The 15,254-nt window shown below is 36.1% G+C and overlaps 1 protein-coding gene across 1 annotated transcript in view; it reads right to left on the reverse strand.

Annotated features, from left to right (window-relative positions):
* The window catches only part of ACOT12 (acyl-CoA thioesterase 12), a 70,638-nt gene that overhangs the window by 23,190 nt on the left and 32,194 nt on the right, over positions 1 to 15,254 (reverse strand). The window contains exons 6-10 of the mRNA XM_003759887.3: positions 10,148 to 10,304; positions 6,927 to 7,046; positions 2,645 to 2,795; positions 1,464 to 1,519; positions 480 to 543 (exon numbers count right to left, since the gene is read on the reverse strand). Of these exons, the coding sequence (XP_003759935.2) occupies positions 480 to 543; positions 1,464 to 1,519; positions 2,645 to 2,795; positions 6,927 to 7,046; positions 10,148 to 10,304 (548 nt within the window). The remainder of the gene's footprint in view (positions 1 to 479; positions 544 to 1,463; positions 1,520 to 2,644; positions 2,796 to 6,926; positions 7,047 to 10,147; positions 10,305 to 15,254) is intronic.

The raw sequence follows: 15,254 nt of genomic DNA on the forward strand, positions 1-15,254 counted from the left end.
CCAGCTTATCCTGATCTAAAGATCAAACATCAGACTACTAAATGGGTCTCACAAAGACCAGATTTGGGCCATTAACCTGTGAGCTACTATCTAAAAACAACTGAACTAAAAATTAGAGTTGTCATTTAAAAGTACAAAGGGTCGCCTTGGGCAGTAGTAGGTGACTAGATAGCCACTTATTGGGGATGTTGAAGAAAGAATTCATTTCCAAGTACAGGTTAAATTCAATGGCCACTGAAGTCCCATCTTTAATTCTGAGAATATGTTATTCTGTGACTACATAGCTTCCTGTGTCTGTGACCAGGCAACAGTACATTTAATTATAATGAGTATCAAAATCATGGGAGGGACTTGACTTATTTTTTTGTCACCAAATTATTATTTATTTAGGCAGTCCAAGATAATGACAGGGAAAAACCTACATTTTTTCCTGAAGAATTAGTTTGCATTTAGGGAGATCCAGATTATTAAATCATTACCTGATTGCTTGTATCCCAGTGAATACAAAGTGGAATATCTTCTTTGTGAGAAATAACATATCTCCTGAAACAAAGTTGATAATGTTCATCAGCTTCCAAAATTCATTCTTTGTCCATTCATTTATTTATCTTTTCATTCAACAGACATTTATTAAGCACCTATTATGTGATAGCTCTGTGCTAGGTACTAGGTATATAAAAGCAAAAAGTAAACAGTCCTTACTCTCAAGGAACTTAAGTTTTATTGGAGCAAGCACTGTATAAACAGAAAATCGAATACAAAATACACTGGAGGTAACCTCATCTCCAGCTCTAAATCTAAGATATGATGAATGAATTTAAACAATAAGATAGAGAAGTGACTAAAAAGTCATTCCTAACATATGCATGATTCACACTCATTAAATTGGTCAAGATGGTAAAAGACAACTGTAAATTGGTAGAATGTAATGTTCTCAGCAACTAGGTAGTGCAAAGACTAGAGTACCAGGCCTGGAGATAGGAAGATCTGAGTTCAAATCCAACCTCAGACACTTATTACTGTTTAACCCTAGGCAAGTCACTTCATGCTGGTTGCCTCAGTTTCCTTATCTGTAAAATGAGCTGGAAAAGGCAAACCACTCTACTATCTTTGCCAAGAAAATCCCAAATGGGGTTCTGACCAACAATAAAGTTTTTTGAAGGTATAGACAGTTTCTTTTTAGTCTTTGTATCCCTAGCAAGTAGCCCTGTGCTTAGCATATGGTGTGCACGTGGTAGCTCTGCTGTTTGGTTGAATGGTCCAAAAACTTTTGGAAGGTCATCAACAGTGATGCAGTATATAGTCCCTTCTGGTACAACAGTTTCTCAAACAGCTCCTATGTTTCCTAAACTAAAATCATTTCTTGGAAAAAAAGATACTTTTGTTAACAAAAAAAAAATCCAACTGCATGTAATATTAATTAAATCTTAGCAATCTTTTTTTTTATATCTTGTAACACATACCTGCCAAGTCGTATTCTCTTACGTACAATAGCCCCACGATATCTTCTAACATCATCCTTTAAAGAAACAAAACAAAAAACTGTTTTCAGTAATTTTTCAGTTATTAATTCAGTTATAAGGGGCAACTAGATGGCTCAGTGGATTGAGCATTGGCTTTGGAGTCAGGAGGAACTGAGTTCAAATCCAGTCTCAGGAATTTATCACATCCTAGCTGTGTGACCCTGGACAGGTCATTTAACCTCAACTGCCTTGTAAAAAAAAATTTTCAGTACTAGATTTAGAGCTGAAAATTTTTTGTTATCAGTTAGGTAGTTTGCTATCCCCTCCCCAATTTTATTTGTGAGAAAAGGGAAAGTGCCTTGTCTAAAAACACCTGTATTATAAGTAATAGTTGGGATTTCCAACCAGGTCTTCTAGGCTCAAATCTAGCATTCTTTATTTTTGCCCATCTTTACTAAATAATTTTTAAAATTTAATTGTGAACTCTTATGCCTGTGTGGAAAATCCTAACTTAACACTCACATAACATCCAAATAGATAAATGACTAAAATTTCCACTTCTGTGACTTTTTCTATTGCTCTTCTATTTTGTAATGTAGCGACTACATTTTATGACTCAGAAAAAAAGGTTTGGAAAAGATATGAAAAATAAAGCAATTCTGACTTAAGCAAAGTGACACTACCTATTAGGTCAAAGGGGAAAGATATACATTAATGGAGATTATGAACATGTGCAAATGGTACAGCTAAGTGCACAATGACTAGAGTTTGGTGCCTGAAATCAGAAAGGTTGATCTTCCTGAGTTCAAATCCAGCCTCAGACACTTACTACCTATGGGACCCTAGGCAAATCCTTTAACTCTTGGTCTCAGTTCCATATTTGTAAAGGGATTTGAGAACTGAGCTAGTATCTTTGCTAAGAAAACCCCACATGGGATCACAAAGAGAAAGACACAACTGAAAAAAACTGAACAAAAACTGAATAGTCTACTGCAAAGGTTCACTGTAAGGAAAGCATTTTGTGTACTTCAAAGTGCTATCTAAATGGTTATTATTGAAAAATGGATAAGGCTTCAATAATAGGCAGTGAATGGAATAGTGTAAGCAAAAGGATTATGTAATGCCATGAGTATGGGAGGAGCTAGTAAAGGCCTGATCATTTAATCTTTTGCAAGCGTGACCTTTGAAATAGGCTTGACTCTAGGGAAAATGATGAGTTCTTCATTATCATCAATAGCATAATAAATGAGAAAAGCACTGTTGATATGTCGGCCTTGGCCTTTGGACCATTCATCACAGTTGTAAGCCTCAACACGAACCCCAACTTCAACCCTACAAAAGAAAAAAAAAACACATAATAAGGTAAATTTGACCAGGACTTGTTATAAATTTCCATGGCAGAAAAGGCAGCAGAATGTTTTTGAAGAACCAATGTGAACAACTTGAGTTCAAATCCCAGCATTTCCATTTACTACCTGTGTGATCTGCCAAAGTCGTTTAACATCTTCTAGACCTTGATTTCCTCACCTCAAAATGTAGGAGTTTTCTAATTTCTAAATTTCTAATCCTATGAAATTCATAGAACAAATTTTTTATCCTTGAGCAATTATACTTTGGATTAAATAAGCCCCCAAATTCTATAACTATGCTTATGGCTCTGGTACATTCTCTTTCACAGAGCTTCTTAATTCAAATCACTTATATAATACAGCATTTGAGGCACTGTTTGAATTAATAGGTACAATCCCTCATTTGGTACCTTGGATGTGGGAGGAGGAAGAAGGAGGATTTCATTATACTGTGTAGGTGGTTAATCTTGGCGAGTTCCTCAATTAACTGTTGAGGAGCTTGATGGTATCTTCCTCTGAAGGAGGTACTTGTGCCCATTTGACCCAATTTGCTTTTGTTGATGTTCTTTCCATTTCCATTGCTGAGTCATTATATGTATTGTTTTCTTGGTTCTGTTCACTTCACTTTGCAACCATTCATATCAACCTCATATTTTTCACATTTTTTAGTATTTTAAATATTTCTCATTTCTTATGGCTCAGTAATAGTCAATCGAATCAATGTAACACAATTTATTTATCCATTCCCCAATTCATAAGCATTTATTTTGTTTCTAATTTAATGGGCAGCTTGGTAGTATGGTGGATAGGATAGAGCCCTGGACTAAGGCAGGCTTGAAATTCAGCCTCAGACACTTAACTAGCTGTGTGGCCTTGGGCAAGTCCTATAATTTTTCTCAGTTTCTCATCTGTAAAATAGAGATAATAATATCACCTATCTCTCAGGTTATTAGGAAGATAAAATGAAATAATATTTGTAAGATGCTTTGTAAACCTTAAAGTACCATGGAAGTCCTAGATATTATTATCATTAGCAGTTATTATCATTCCAGTTTTTTGCTACCATAAAAATGCTGCTATAAATATTTTGATATATATTAGATCTTTATTCCTATCTTTTATCTCCTTGGAGAATATGGGATCTTTGGGTTTATATGACTCATTCTAAACTTAGTATGGTTCTACTAAGAATGAATTTAGTGACCTAGATTGTGCTGACATAAAAAAGTATCTTAATTATGGACTTGGCCACTTTTTTCTACTCCTTTTTTCTGACTGTAGGTCAGAGATTAGAAACCCAAGAATAGACCTTAATCTTTGGAGTGGAGGAAGGAGAGCAGATGATTGTCCACTCAAAAGATCATTAGGAACTAAAGGAGTATTTTTCTTCAGCTCATAAAATGGCAATTTCTTGACCTAAGAGATGTCAACTGCCAAGGCAATATTAGAGTGTCAAGAGTCTTTGCATCTTAAGTGCATAGATTGGCAGGTTAGCCAACAGAGACAGTAGTAATGACTTCCATGATCTTGGGACAGAGTAATCAAGATGCCAAACAATGCAAATTCCTGAGCTTGAGCTTATATGAGACAAAAGGAATGACTTGAAATTACCAGACTTATGGTTGCTTGAACCTCAAGTTTAAGAGTAAAGGAACGCAGCCTTCAAGGGAGACAAGGAAAGTTCCTGGGCAGCACCAGCATCTTAGAGAGTGAGAGGAACCCCATATGTGGGTCTCAAAATTAGAGGAATAGTAAGTGAATTTAAGCCATGATATTCAGAAGCAAAAGCCTTCAACTTTGCCCTCCTCTATTAGCAGGAGTTAGGGAGATGATCCAAGTCCAATGTGAAGGAGGTTGGTTGCCTTTCTGATAGCCTTAAATATGTTTCCCTTTCAGGGGGAATTCACTCTTCAGAGTCTAGAATTCTATTCAAGTTTTCTAGAGAGAGCCACTCACAAAAATAATTATTATTCAATCAACTTTTTTTTTTTTCCATTTCCCTCACAACACTCTATTACTTAACTCCATGCTTTTTTGTTGTTGTTGTTGTCCCTCAGATCTGGCTTTCATTTCCTCCTTACTTCTTTCTTATACAATCTCTCACTGTCATCAAATTGTAGTTGAAGCACCATCTTCTCCTTAAAGCCCTTCTGATTTCCCTCATCTGTTAGTGCCCTTCCTCCCTAACTGCCTTATTTAACTGCCTTGTTTTTATTTATTTATTCTATAAATATTTCTATAAGTTTATCTTATCTCCCCCAATAGAATATAAGTTCATGAAATTAAAGGAAGAATCATGTCATCTTTTGACTTTATATCCCCATTTATACTGGTACTTAATGATTTAACTGCTTTCCTTCTTAGGGGGAAGGGGGTGTATAGTAAGACCCTGGGAAAAGGCAGGAAAGAAAAAGAGAAATTATATCAATTGGATATGGAACACAGCAAACTTAAGCATTTTCTGTATCTTCTGTGGGGTAGACTAAAGGCTTTCTCTCTTACATTAGATACATAGATTGTTTTTTTAAGCATTTTTCTGATAGCGAGGGACCCATTTTCCCCACATCTGTAAAGCTTAGACAAGAACTATATTGAGTTATATATTCTGAGATTTCTTAGAAAGGACTCTATGTGGGGACAATACAGACCAAAGTGAGGGCACTTAGGGCAAAGTTATGTTATGCCACAGTTCTCTTTTATTGTCCTGACTCAGTTTCCCTAATTATCCTGACCCAGTCCTGACTCATTTCTCTAATTGTTCTATAATTGTGAGCTCAAAGCACAGTCCTGCAAAACCTCTCCTCCCTCTTTATCAGAATATTTGATAAGGACAAAAGATCTTATGTTTTAGAATATCAGAATGATCGGAATGTCAGATACTGTCTTATCAAGATGCCTCTCCCCATGTCCGGGGTGCCTTCAGGACCTAATGAACCTAATCGGGATTAGGTCATTCCATCTCTGGTGGCTCACCCCACCCTGTCGGAGTCCCATTCCTGCTCTCAGCACTCTGACTCCTCCCCTGCCTCAATCTACCCCCTGAGTCTGAGCCATGTGTATATAGGTCTTTGAGAATTCACATTGTTTGCTGGATTCTTGGAGACCATAGTCTCATTCATCTCTGGGACCAAACCATGAATCCATTTGGTCCCAGTAAATCTCTCCCATTAAATAAATTATTAAAAACTCTCTAATCTCTATCTTGCCTCAGTTTCTCTGGCATTACAGTTGAAACACACAAAAATGAAATTGTTTTGTATAAGCCTTGAGTTTGGTTGCTAGGCCATTGGTTCTAGATACTTAAACTTTCTTTTCTAGAAGCAATGGTTTTGTAACCCAAGAAAACAAAACAAATTAAGTAATAATTAAATTAGTAATGATAAAAATGCTTTTTGACACTTACATAAAATAATAGCAAGTAATTGAGAGCAGCTTTCTCCCATAAAAAGAATAATTTAAAACAAATACAAAGCAGAATAGTACTAAATGTCAGACTCATCATCACCAGATATTGTTTCATCTTCCATAATTTACTTAGTGGTTATACACTAAGCAAGTACAAAAATATACCTTTACATTTGAAACCAAAGACTACAACTGAAAAGTTAAATTAATACAATTTAAAAGTTAGTGGCACAGTAGATAGAGTACTGGCCTAGAGTCAAGAAAATTTGAGTTCAAATTTGGCTTCAGAACTTATTAGTTGTGTGACCCTATGTTAACCCTGTTTGCCTCTGTTAAAATGTAAAATGAGTAAATGTTAAATCTGTAGTTTAAATCAGTAGTAAATGAGTTAAAATGTAAAATCTGTAAAATGAGCTGGAGAAGGACATGGCAAACCACTCCAATATCTTGGCCAAGAAAACCCCAAATGGGCTCAGAAAGAGTTGAAGACAACTGAAACAAATAAACAACAATAAAAAGTGATGAATAATAAATAATAAAATTTAAAAAGATAGTTACTTCAAAGTATGTCCCTGTATTCTCCCTTCCTTCAAAATGAAGCAATAATAACAACAACAATAATCCATACATGAATTCAAGTTATCCAATAAGATCACAAAATAAAAGTCTGAAAAGCAAGCCAACCCTCTTACCCTGAGCCACCTCTTACCAGTTCTGAAAAGTATTATTCACAATGGCATTGAAGACAAGGCGATCACCAATGGTAGATGGCCCCCAAAATTTAAACATGTCCACTGACTTTAGAATGGGATGTGAACTACAGAGGCGGCTGAATGAGAAACACAAAAGAAAAAGAATAAGACAAAGGAGATCCTCCTGGAAAATAAATTAGGGTGTTCCCGCCTCTTCATAACCCTTATCCAGTGAATTGCAGACTAGCAATTGTGTGATTTAGAATTCTTTCACCAAGAGCAAGGTCAGGGTAAGTGGGTGTATGTTGGCTCGGAGAACAGTCTGGCTTTTTGCAATCCTAAAAGGGGAAACCTAGAGCGCAGACACCAGTGCTCAATGTTGATTAAAGTGGGTTCAATCTAGTTTCAGTTAAGCTATCCTCATTGTGACTCAAGTTAATTGTTTGCTAAATGACTATCTTTTTTCCCCTCCAAAGAATAAAACAAATGGATGGCTTGTGCATATTGGCAGTGTTACTATGTGCCATCTGCAAGAAACTTTGTACTACTTTGTATTGTCTGTGCATACAGAGTGTGATAATTTACCAAATTGTAGCTTGATAGCTGCCTTGCCCTAATGTTAACAGACCTACTCTACTCTAGTTCCTAAGGAAAGAGCTCCTGTGTTAAGTTTGCTTTAATGGAATCTACGCTCCTATTCAGGGAGGGCTGGAACCATAAACATGGTGTGTATAACCACTGTTAGAGTATGGAATGAGGGAAATATGGAAGTGGCTGCCAGATCTGTCCTTACAATGGTGTGGTATGGTATCATTGATGCATCAGTTTTACAGTTAAGGAAATGTACCAGCACATCAAAAGGAGGGGGAAAGACTAGGGTTTTCTCCACACACAAAATTTCCTAGACTTGCCATTCACAACCCAAGAGGTTCTTTTGCCCACCAGGTCACATTATTTTTGTGAAATTTCTAAACAACAATGAGATATTTTTTTAATCAAAGAAATAATTATATTTCCTGATTTTCTTTAGGTTTATGTGTTAAACCTTAGTCTTTCATTTTGCACTAGAAAGAATTTGAGTCAAGGATTCAACCATGTTAGTTAGATTATTCATGTTTCCAAAGGAACATTCTCAAAAATGATACCACATAAAATGACAATCTCATTTTATTTAAAAACAAAATTCCTTCATTTAAACATAGTTCAAGGCAGAAGTATATATGACTTTCTAGAGTGGTGCTTTCTATATGAATGAATATTTAAATTTGGAAAAAGATGAACCATGCTTTTTTATCAGAAGAGACAGTTCCAATTCAAATATTTCTAACTCTTCAATATGCCTCAAAGCTGCTCCATTCCCTACATAGTTATTGTAAACATAGAATCACCTCTTTTAAATTGAAGAAAGTTTTAAATGCATTCCCCTCCCCACAAAAATTACTTCTTTTTCCTTCTCATTTCTCATTTAAACCTTTGGCCATAGCAATTCTAACTGGTACTTTCAAAGGTCAGACAACAATCTAAGTTGCCATAAAGGGGCTTGTAGTGAGACAATTTTTTAAAAGCATTTTCTATTTGTGTTCAGTCTATTCACATTTGTAATAAAACTACTGTCACAATGAGCTTCTGTCACAAGATCAACATCCATAATTCAGAGAAAAGTGTGAAAATTCTCATCTTATTTTTATTTTTTTGAACTAGGAACTCAGATGGTCATTTTCAGGATAATCTACCTGAACTCATTCTTTGATGATTAAGATTACTTCCACCTTCATATACTCTCATCTCAGTGAGTCTCAAAGTCCACATGCCATTGTTTTAATCCTATTCTCCATCCTCATTGACTACTCTTTTATTCTCATTTTCTTTTACCTCTCCCCACTCCAATGTTACTTTAAAATGACCCAGCCATTCATTGTACTCTCTGGAATGCCTGATCTATAAGTAATAAACTAGCTTTTATCTAATTTTTTTTTTCCTTTCTTGTTTCCTTCAACTCTGGCTCACTCTTGATTACTCTGGTTGCCCTTTCCAGCAATGGGAACACTTTTCATTCACAACTTCTGATTCACTGGTCACAGTGGAGAAGTTGGAATGCATCGTAATCCTCATTGTCTCTTCCAGATTCTTGAAGTAACCTCTTTTCCTTTGTGGCTTATTTAATCTATATTTATTACCCACTGAAGATTCTGGTGGCTGTTATGTACTAACTTCCAGGACACTTCTTTCCTTGATGCATTCAGTGCCTGGATCACAGTCCTTTTTTCCTCCCCAGCCTGGCAGAAAAACCCTTTTGGGGTTTTTGCAACAAAATTACTAGAGTGGCTTGCTATTTCCTTTTCCAGTTTGTTTTACATCTGAGGAAACTGAGGCAAACAGACTTAAGGTTCTTGCTCAGGGTTATGCAATGTCAGACACTTGCAAACTGTGTGACACTGGGCAAATCATCACAACCTCTCTTTTCATCAGTTTCCTCAACTGTTAACTCGAGATAATAATCACAACTTACTTTCCAAGATTTTAGGAGATAACATTTATAAAGTATAAGTACCTGTTACATAGTAATTGCTTAATAAATGCTTTTCTCCCTTCTTTCCTTCCCCCCTTCTCTCTCCCATTCTTCCTTCCTTTCTTTCCTACCTTTTTTCTTTCCTTCTTCCTTCCCCTCTCGCAGCTGTCAGACTGTTCTTCTCTGTCTCTTTTTCTGGATCTTTATTTAGCTCCCATTTTCCAACCTCAAGGGTCTCTCAAACCTCTGTCTTGTGTCCTCTTCTTCTTTCCCTTTACACTATTTCAATTAGTGATCTCATCAACTACCATAGATTCAATGATTATTTCTATGCAAATGATTCTCAATTCTATTTGTTCAGCCTTAATCTCTCTGCTGACCTCTTGTCTTGCATCTCCAACTGCCCATTGGGTCCCTTAAACTTAATAAATTCCATTTGATTGCCTGAAACAAAAGAAGAAATTAATCATGAAGTAAAGGACTTTTAGTGTAGGTTCTCTTTTAAAAATTAATTTTAGTGAAAGGTACCATTTCCCCAACTTCTTTTGGGTCTTTACTATATACTATACTTTCCTGATGTGGCCACTTTGAGTATCTAATACTCCCTAATTTTTTTTCCCCTCATCCATGTGCAATTCCCTCAACCCTCTCTACCCCGCCAGAAAAGCAGATGATTTTTCCAAGAGACAGTCATATGACACAGTGCAAAAGTCAAAACCAAGAAACAACCTTGCGGAAATGTTAGCCACCGTCTCCATCCAAGCCATAATCTGGCCCCCAAATGTATTTCCATGATGATTTGCATGTGGTGGAAGGACAAGTTCAATGCTCTGTACCCAGGTATCCCCAGTTGAAATCATACCATCCTCTTGTTCACAGATGGCATCTGAAATGTGAATGAGAAACATTAAATGCAATAGCTTTAACCACTGTACCCAGGGTGGCCCCTCCCTCAAGCAGAAGGGCTGACCCCTAGTTGCCCATAAAAATGCATTCATCCTATTAATATACAAGCACCTGAGGAAGCAAACACGTTTCTAGTCATGGGTAAGTTTCATCTTCATGCAAGGAGTTAAGATAAAATTGAAAGCATTTTCTTCTAGAGACTACTATACCTGCTGATATGTCTTGGATTTAATATTTTCTTTTTGATTTAATATTGCAACCATCTTGCTCCCTGTTAACAACTCCCTTTCAGAATTTTGGTTGGAAAAATGGATAAATACAACAAGGAATTCAAGATCTGAGATATGTATGTAAGCCAGTGCCCCTCTGGGGCATAGTGACTGAGTGTTCTAAACCTCTCAGAATGAGAATGCCACTTGCTATGGAAATGCTGTTGGGGTTTATAAAAAATGCTGTTATGAGCAGAAAAGACACAATGCTGCTGTACATCTCAGTGTCCTTCTGCTGCTTCAGAATCATATTGCCTTCATTTACTGACAAATTGGTTTTTACTGTCAACAATGGAGAAATCATTTACTCTGGCTGCAAAGAAATAAAATGTATTCAATTATACTTCCTGCATCATCAAGTGAATCACCAGCTAGGCTTAAATCTCACAAGTGTTGTTGTTTGGGTAGATATGTAATTCAGAAAGCACATATCCGGTGGGTTTGTCCAGGGACAGAGCTAAGTTTGCAGTGTGAGAAGGGAGGAATATCCATTTAGGTGGGAACTGCAAGATCATCTGGTGTGGAAATTCCTATACATGCATGCATAAAGATTGTAATTAACTTACTTTGAGTCTCAATAAAAATATTTTTGAAACAACTTTCTTTGCCATATTCCTCAGTAAGCAGGTAAAGAAAAGTGACTACTGACAACCTATGTTTCTTAAAGGCCAGATTTGAATTTATTTATCTTTCTCTTACTTACTCTTCTGCCTCCATTCCATCACATTTCATTGATTTATCCAGAGACCTTCCTCACAATAGGATCTTTTGGGTTATCCTCTAAACAAAATGGCCACAAAGATCTCCATCTTCTCTCAAGACTTCTATTTACAAAACTCTGATAACTCATGCTGAACACCTTTGTCATCTCTTTATAAAGGAACTTAATTCAGAGTCCAAACATGAATGAATTGGGTTCACTTATGAGATCATGGAGTTAAGAGTTAGAAGTCTTTTAGTTCAATCCTCTCACCAAAAAAAAATTCAGAAAATCAAGGGGTCAAAATAGCAACTTTCACCAAAATTATCTGAATTGTCTCTCTATATCACCCTAAAATATTTTGCCTACCAATTCTCAAAACAACATCTTTATGAAGATTTTCCAGATTAATCCTCCCTGGATCAGGTCTCTCCATTCACTCAGGGCACTTTGAAACCTGGAATATAATAATTATATGTCTTAAAAATACAATGTTCAGTTGTGATATAATAGCTTTTATGAAAATTATATCCATTTGACATGTAGCTGTCTACCAGAATACGACCATGAAGATTCTACCCCAGTCTGAGGCAGCAGGCTTTGACTTGAGCTAAGAAAAACAATCAAGCCTCTGCTTTTTTTGAAAAGCTGCATAGTATAGCACAGTGGGAAAGACTCAACCTTAAAAAGACCTCTATCACCTACTCACTGTTGATTTTGGTTGAGTCACTGCTTGTTTTAATCTCTTGGGCTCCAACAGCTCTCTAAGACAAGAGTTCTTCACCTTTTTGGTCATGGACCATCAGTCAATCAGATGAAGGCTATCTTCTCAGAATAATGTTTTTAAGTGCATCAAATAAAATATATAGGATTTCAAAGGAACCCAATGTAATTGGTGAAGTTATAAAAATACTAGAAGGGGAAAAAACAATTCATGGATGCTATGAAATCTACCCATGCATAGAGGTCTGTGAACTTCAGGTTAAGTACTCTTGTTCTAAGATGGTAAATTATAGAGAAGGTATGTTCACTTACAGGGGTGGAGGGAGATAAAATCACAGGTTTAGTCTTATATACACACACATACACACACAGACATATACATACATACATGTAAGTCTGTGTTTGTAGGCATACAAATATATATACATGATGAGTTGTGGGTGGGTGTATATAATTCAAAATAGCTGTAGTGAGTTGCCCTTATCCGTATGATCTTTAGGATATGTCTATCCTACCTCTAAGCCAGATCTAGGTGCAGTGGATAGAGCACTGAACCTGGCGTTAGGAAAACTATTCTTCCTAAGTTCAAATCCAGCCTCTGACACTAGTTGTGTGACCTGGGCAAGTCATTTCACCTTAGCTGCCTCAGTTTTGTCATCTGTAAAGTGAGCCAGTATCTGCCAAAACAAACAAACAAACAAAAAACCAAATAGAATCATGAGGAATTGGGCATGACTGAACAAACATCCTACCTCTCCCTCTGGAGAACAAGGTGTTCAAGTCCATGACCTTCACCTTACCATGTCATTTCTCCTTCATCACTCCCCACAATGCAACAATGCTATTCTCACATAATCATGAGAGACTGATTAAGATCATCAGGTAAAAGGTGTGACTCTCCATCATTTTTGGATGGGTAAATCTGGCCTTACGGTAGATGTCATTTCCAAAAAAGAGCATCTCCCCCTCCTAAAGACTCAGGGGTTGAGTCTCCTTTCCAGAGAAGCAATCACTACTTCCCCTGTCACTGAACATCCAGTGTGTTCTGTAGTGTTCATCAGGAGTGGATCTTGCTCAGTAACAATGCCCAAAGGAGATCCTGAAGATTGAAAAAATCATTCCCAGCACTAAGTTTTTTTTTTTCCCTATTTGCCAGTATAAATGCAGCTACTTTCTCCTTGAATTAAAAAGCAAAGACAAAATCCTGTCTATTTGGCCAAGTGTAAAGAAAGTTAGTGCAAATGTCAATATAAATCCCATTCCAGTTTTCTGGAAATAATGGTCTATTCTTGTAAGATGGTCTGTTGGTGTCTAAACTCAGGGACCTGAATGTGTTATTTGGCCATCATGTGAGACTTGAACCCTAGAATTAAGGACAGAAGGGCTGTAAGAGTTAAACACCTATGGTGTTTAGGTCACTAATTGAGAGATCCTTAGTAGAAGTATTTTCTTTGAAATTTTAGGTATGCTTTGTAAGCACATGGTCTACGGTTCCACTTACTGTGAGCACAGACTTATTTGTCATAATTGGGTCAAACATCCCATCTAGCAGCCAAGAAAAGCTCTACAATACCTGGGATTGTTTGTGCTTATCTGCGTAAATTTGTACTTTGGATGTTCTTAGAGTATTATGTAATATTTACAGCACAACTTGACATGTAAGCTTCATGTTTTCAAGATAGTTGGAAAGCCAATGATAATCATAAAGTAAAGGGGGAAAGAACAATCACTTTAACGTCAAAGGACCTGAGTTCAAATTCCAAATGAGATATTTATTGTGGGTATGACCTTGGGTAGTCATTTAAACCCTTTTGTCATTTGTAAAATGAGAGAATTGATCATATAAGGGTTATGTAAGGCTTCCATTCAGGATACCACAGAATCCCATTCAGATCCTAAATTCTATGATTCTGGCAAGCAGAAAAAAGCAACACTGGATATGGAAACTGGAGCTCTTGGTTTGAATCTTGACTCTGCCACTTACTAGTCATATAATTATGTTATTAAATATTAAACAGTATTGAAACTATTAAAGCTCTAAAGTACAGTACATTTTTGGTATATTCTATATATTACAAATATACTGTGCAGATATATGTTCTATCCCCTAAGATCATGAAGGGCCCTTCTATATCTAAATCTATGACATAATGATTTTCTAGAACTATGCTATTTGACATTATTTATGCTAGGACCATAGCCTAAGAATATTATTAGGAAGAATGATGAGCCATCTATGAAACATATTCCTATTGGCCCCAAACAAGCAAACAAACCCCAAACCTGTAGACAGCTTTTATGTTTAATAATTGGGGAAAGGCTAAATGTTTTGTAATATATTAATGTTATCGATTATGGCTGTGCCATAAAATGACGAGGAGGAAGGATACAAAGAATTGTGATGCGACCAAGAAATGACATAATCAGAGTATATTTACTGGTTGTGACTAAATCTTTGCAAAAGCAACAAAATCTGAAAAATAGATATATGAAAAAGAGTTAAGAAAGGAATTCATAAGTGAATAAAGTATTATTTTGCTAAAGGGGCATAGTTTACTTTTGGCACACTTAATAGGTTAGAGTTTATGACTTTATTGATGATTTGCTGCCTTATTCATTATTTGATTATCTGCTCTTATTTATGATTATTGAATTTAGGATAAAATAAAGCAGAATAAAATTTCAAGTCAGTAATCTTTGACAAAGACTAAGGTCAAAGGACTAAAGACTGATATTTTTCATTCTATATGCCAGTCAGCAAAGAGTTAAGCTAATAATAGTTCCTCAGCAAATATTTAATTGATTGCATGATTAATAATAACCAAGAATTCTCATATTGCCTCTTTTGGCCTTTCATGGCAGCAGAAAATGACAAAAAGATACCAGGACATGGGCCCCACTCTCACCCCAATGTATAAGAAAGTGTGATCTGATTCTTTTGTCTTTTGGAGCTTGTGGACCTTCGTCAGCTTTCCTGTTATCCTAACAAGTTTCACTTGGGACACAAAACATTTTTCCAAAAGATGGTATTCTACCTTCTAAGTATGATATTTTGACTGATGCAGAAAGAACTTGGTATTTTCTCAAGAAAATATTCAGTAATAGAAATTCCCCTTAAGCACTACATTTAAAAATAGTAAGTGCATTTGCAAATGCTTTACTAATGTATGCAAATTTCCCTGACATTAGTAAATGCCTTAATTTTTTTTTCAAGCCAGTTTTTTAAAAAATGATTCCC

This window comes from Sarcophilus harrisii, chromosome 1, assembly GCF_902635505.1.
Source record: "Sarcophilus harrisii chromosome 1, mSarHar1.11, whole genome shotgun sequence".
Taxonomy (NCBI): Eukaryota; Metazoa; Chordata; class Mammalia; order Dasyuromorphia; family Dasyuridae; genus Sarcophilus; species Sarcophilus harrisii.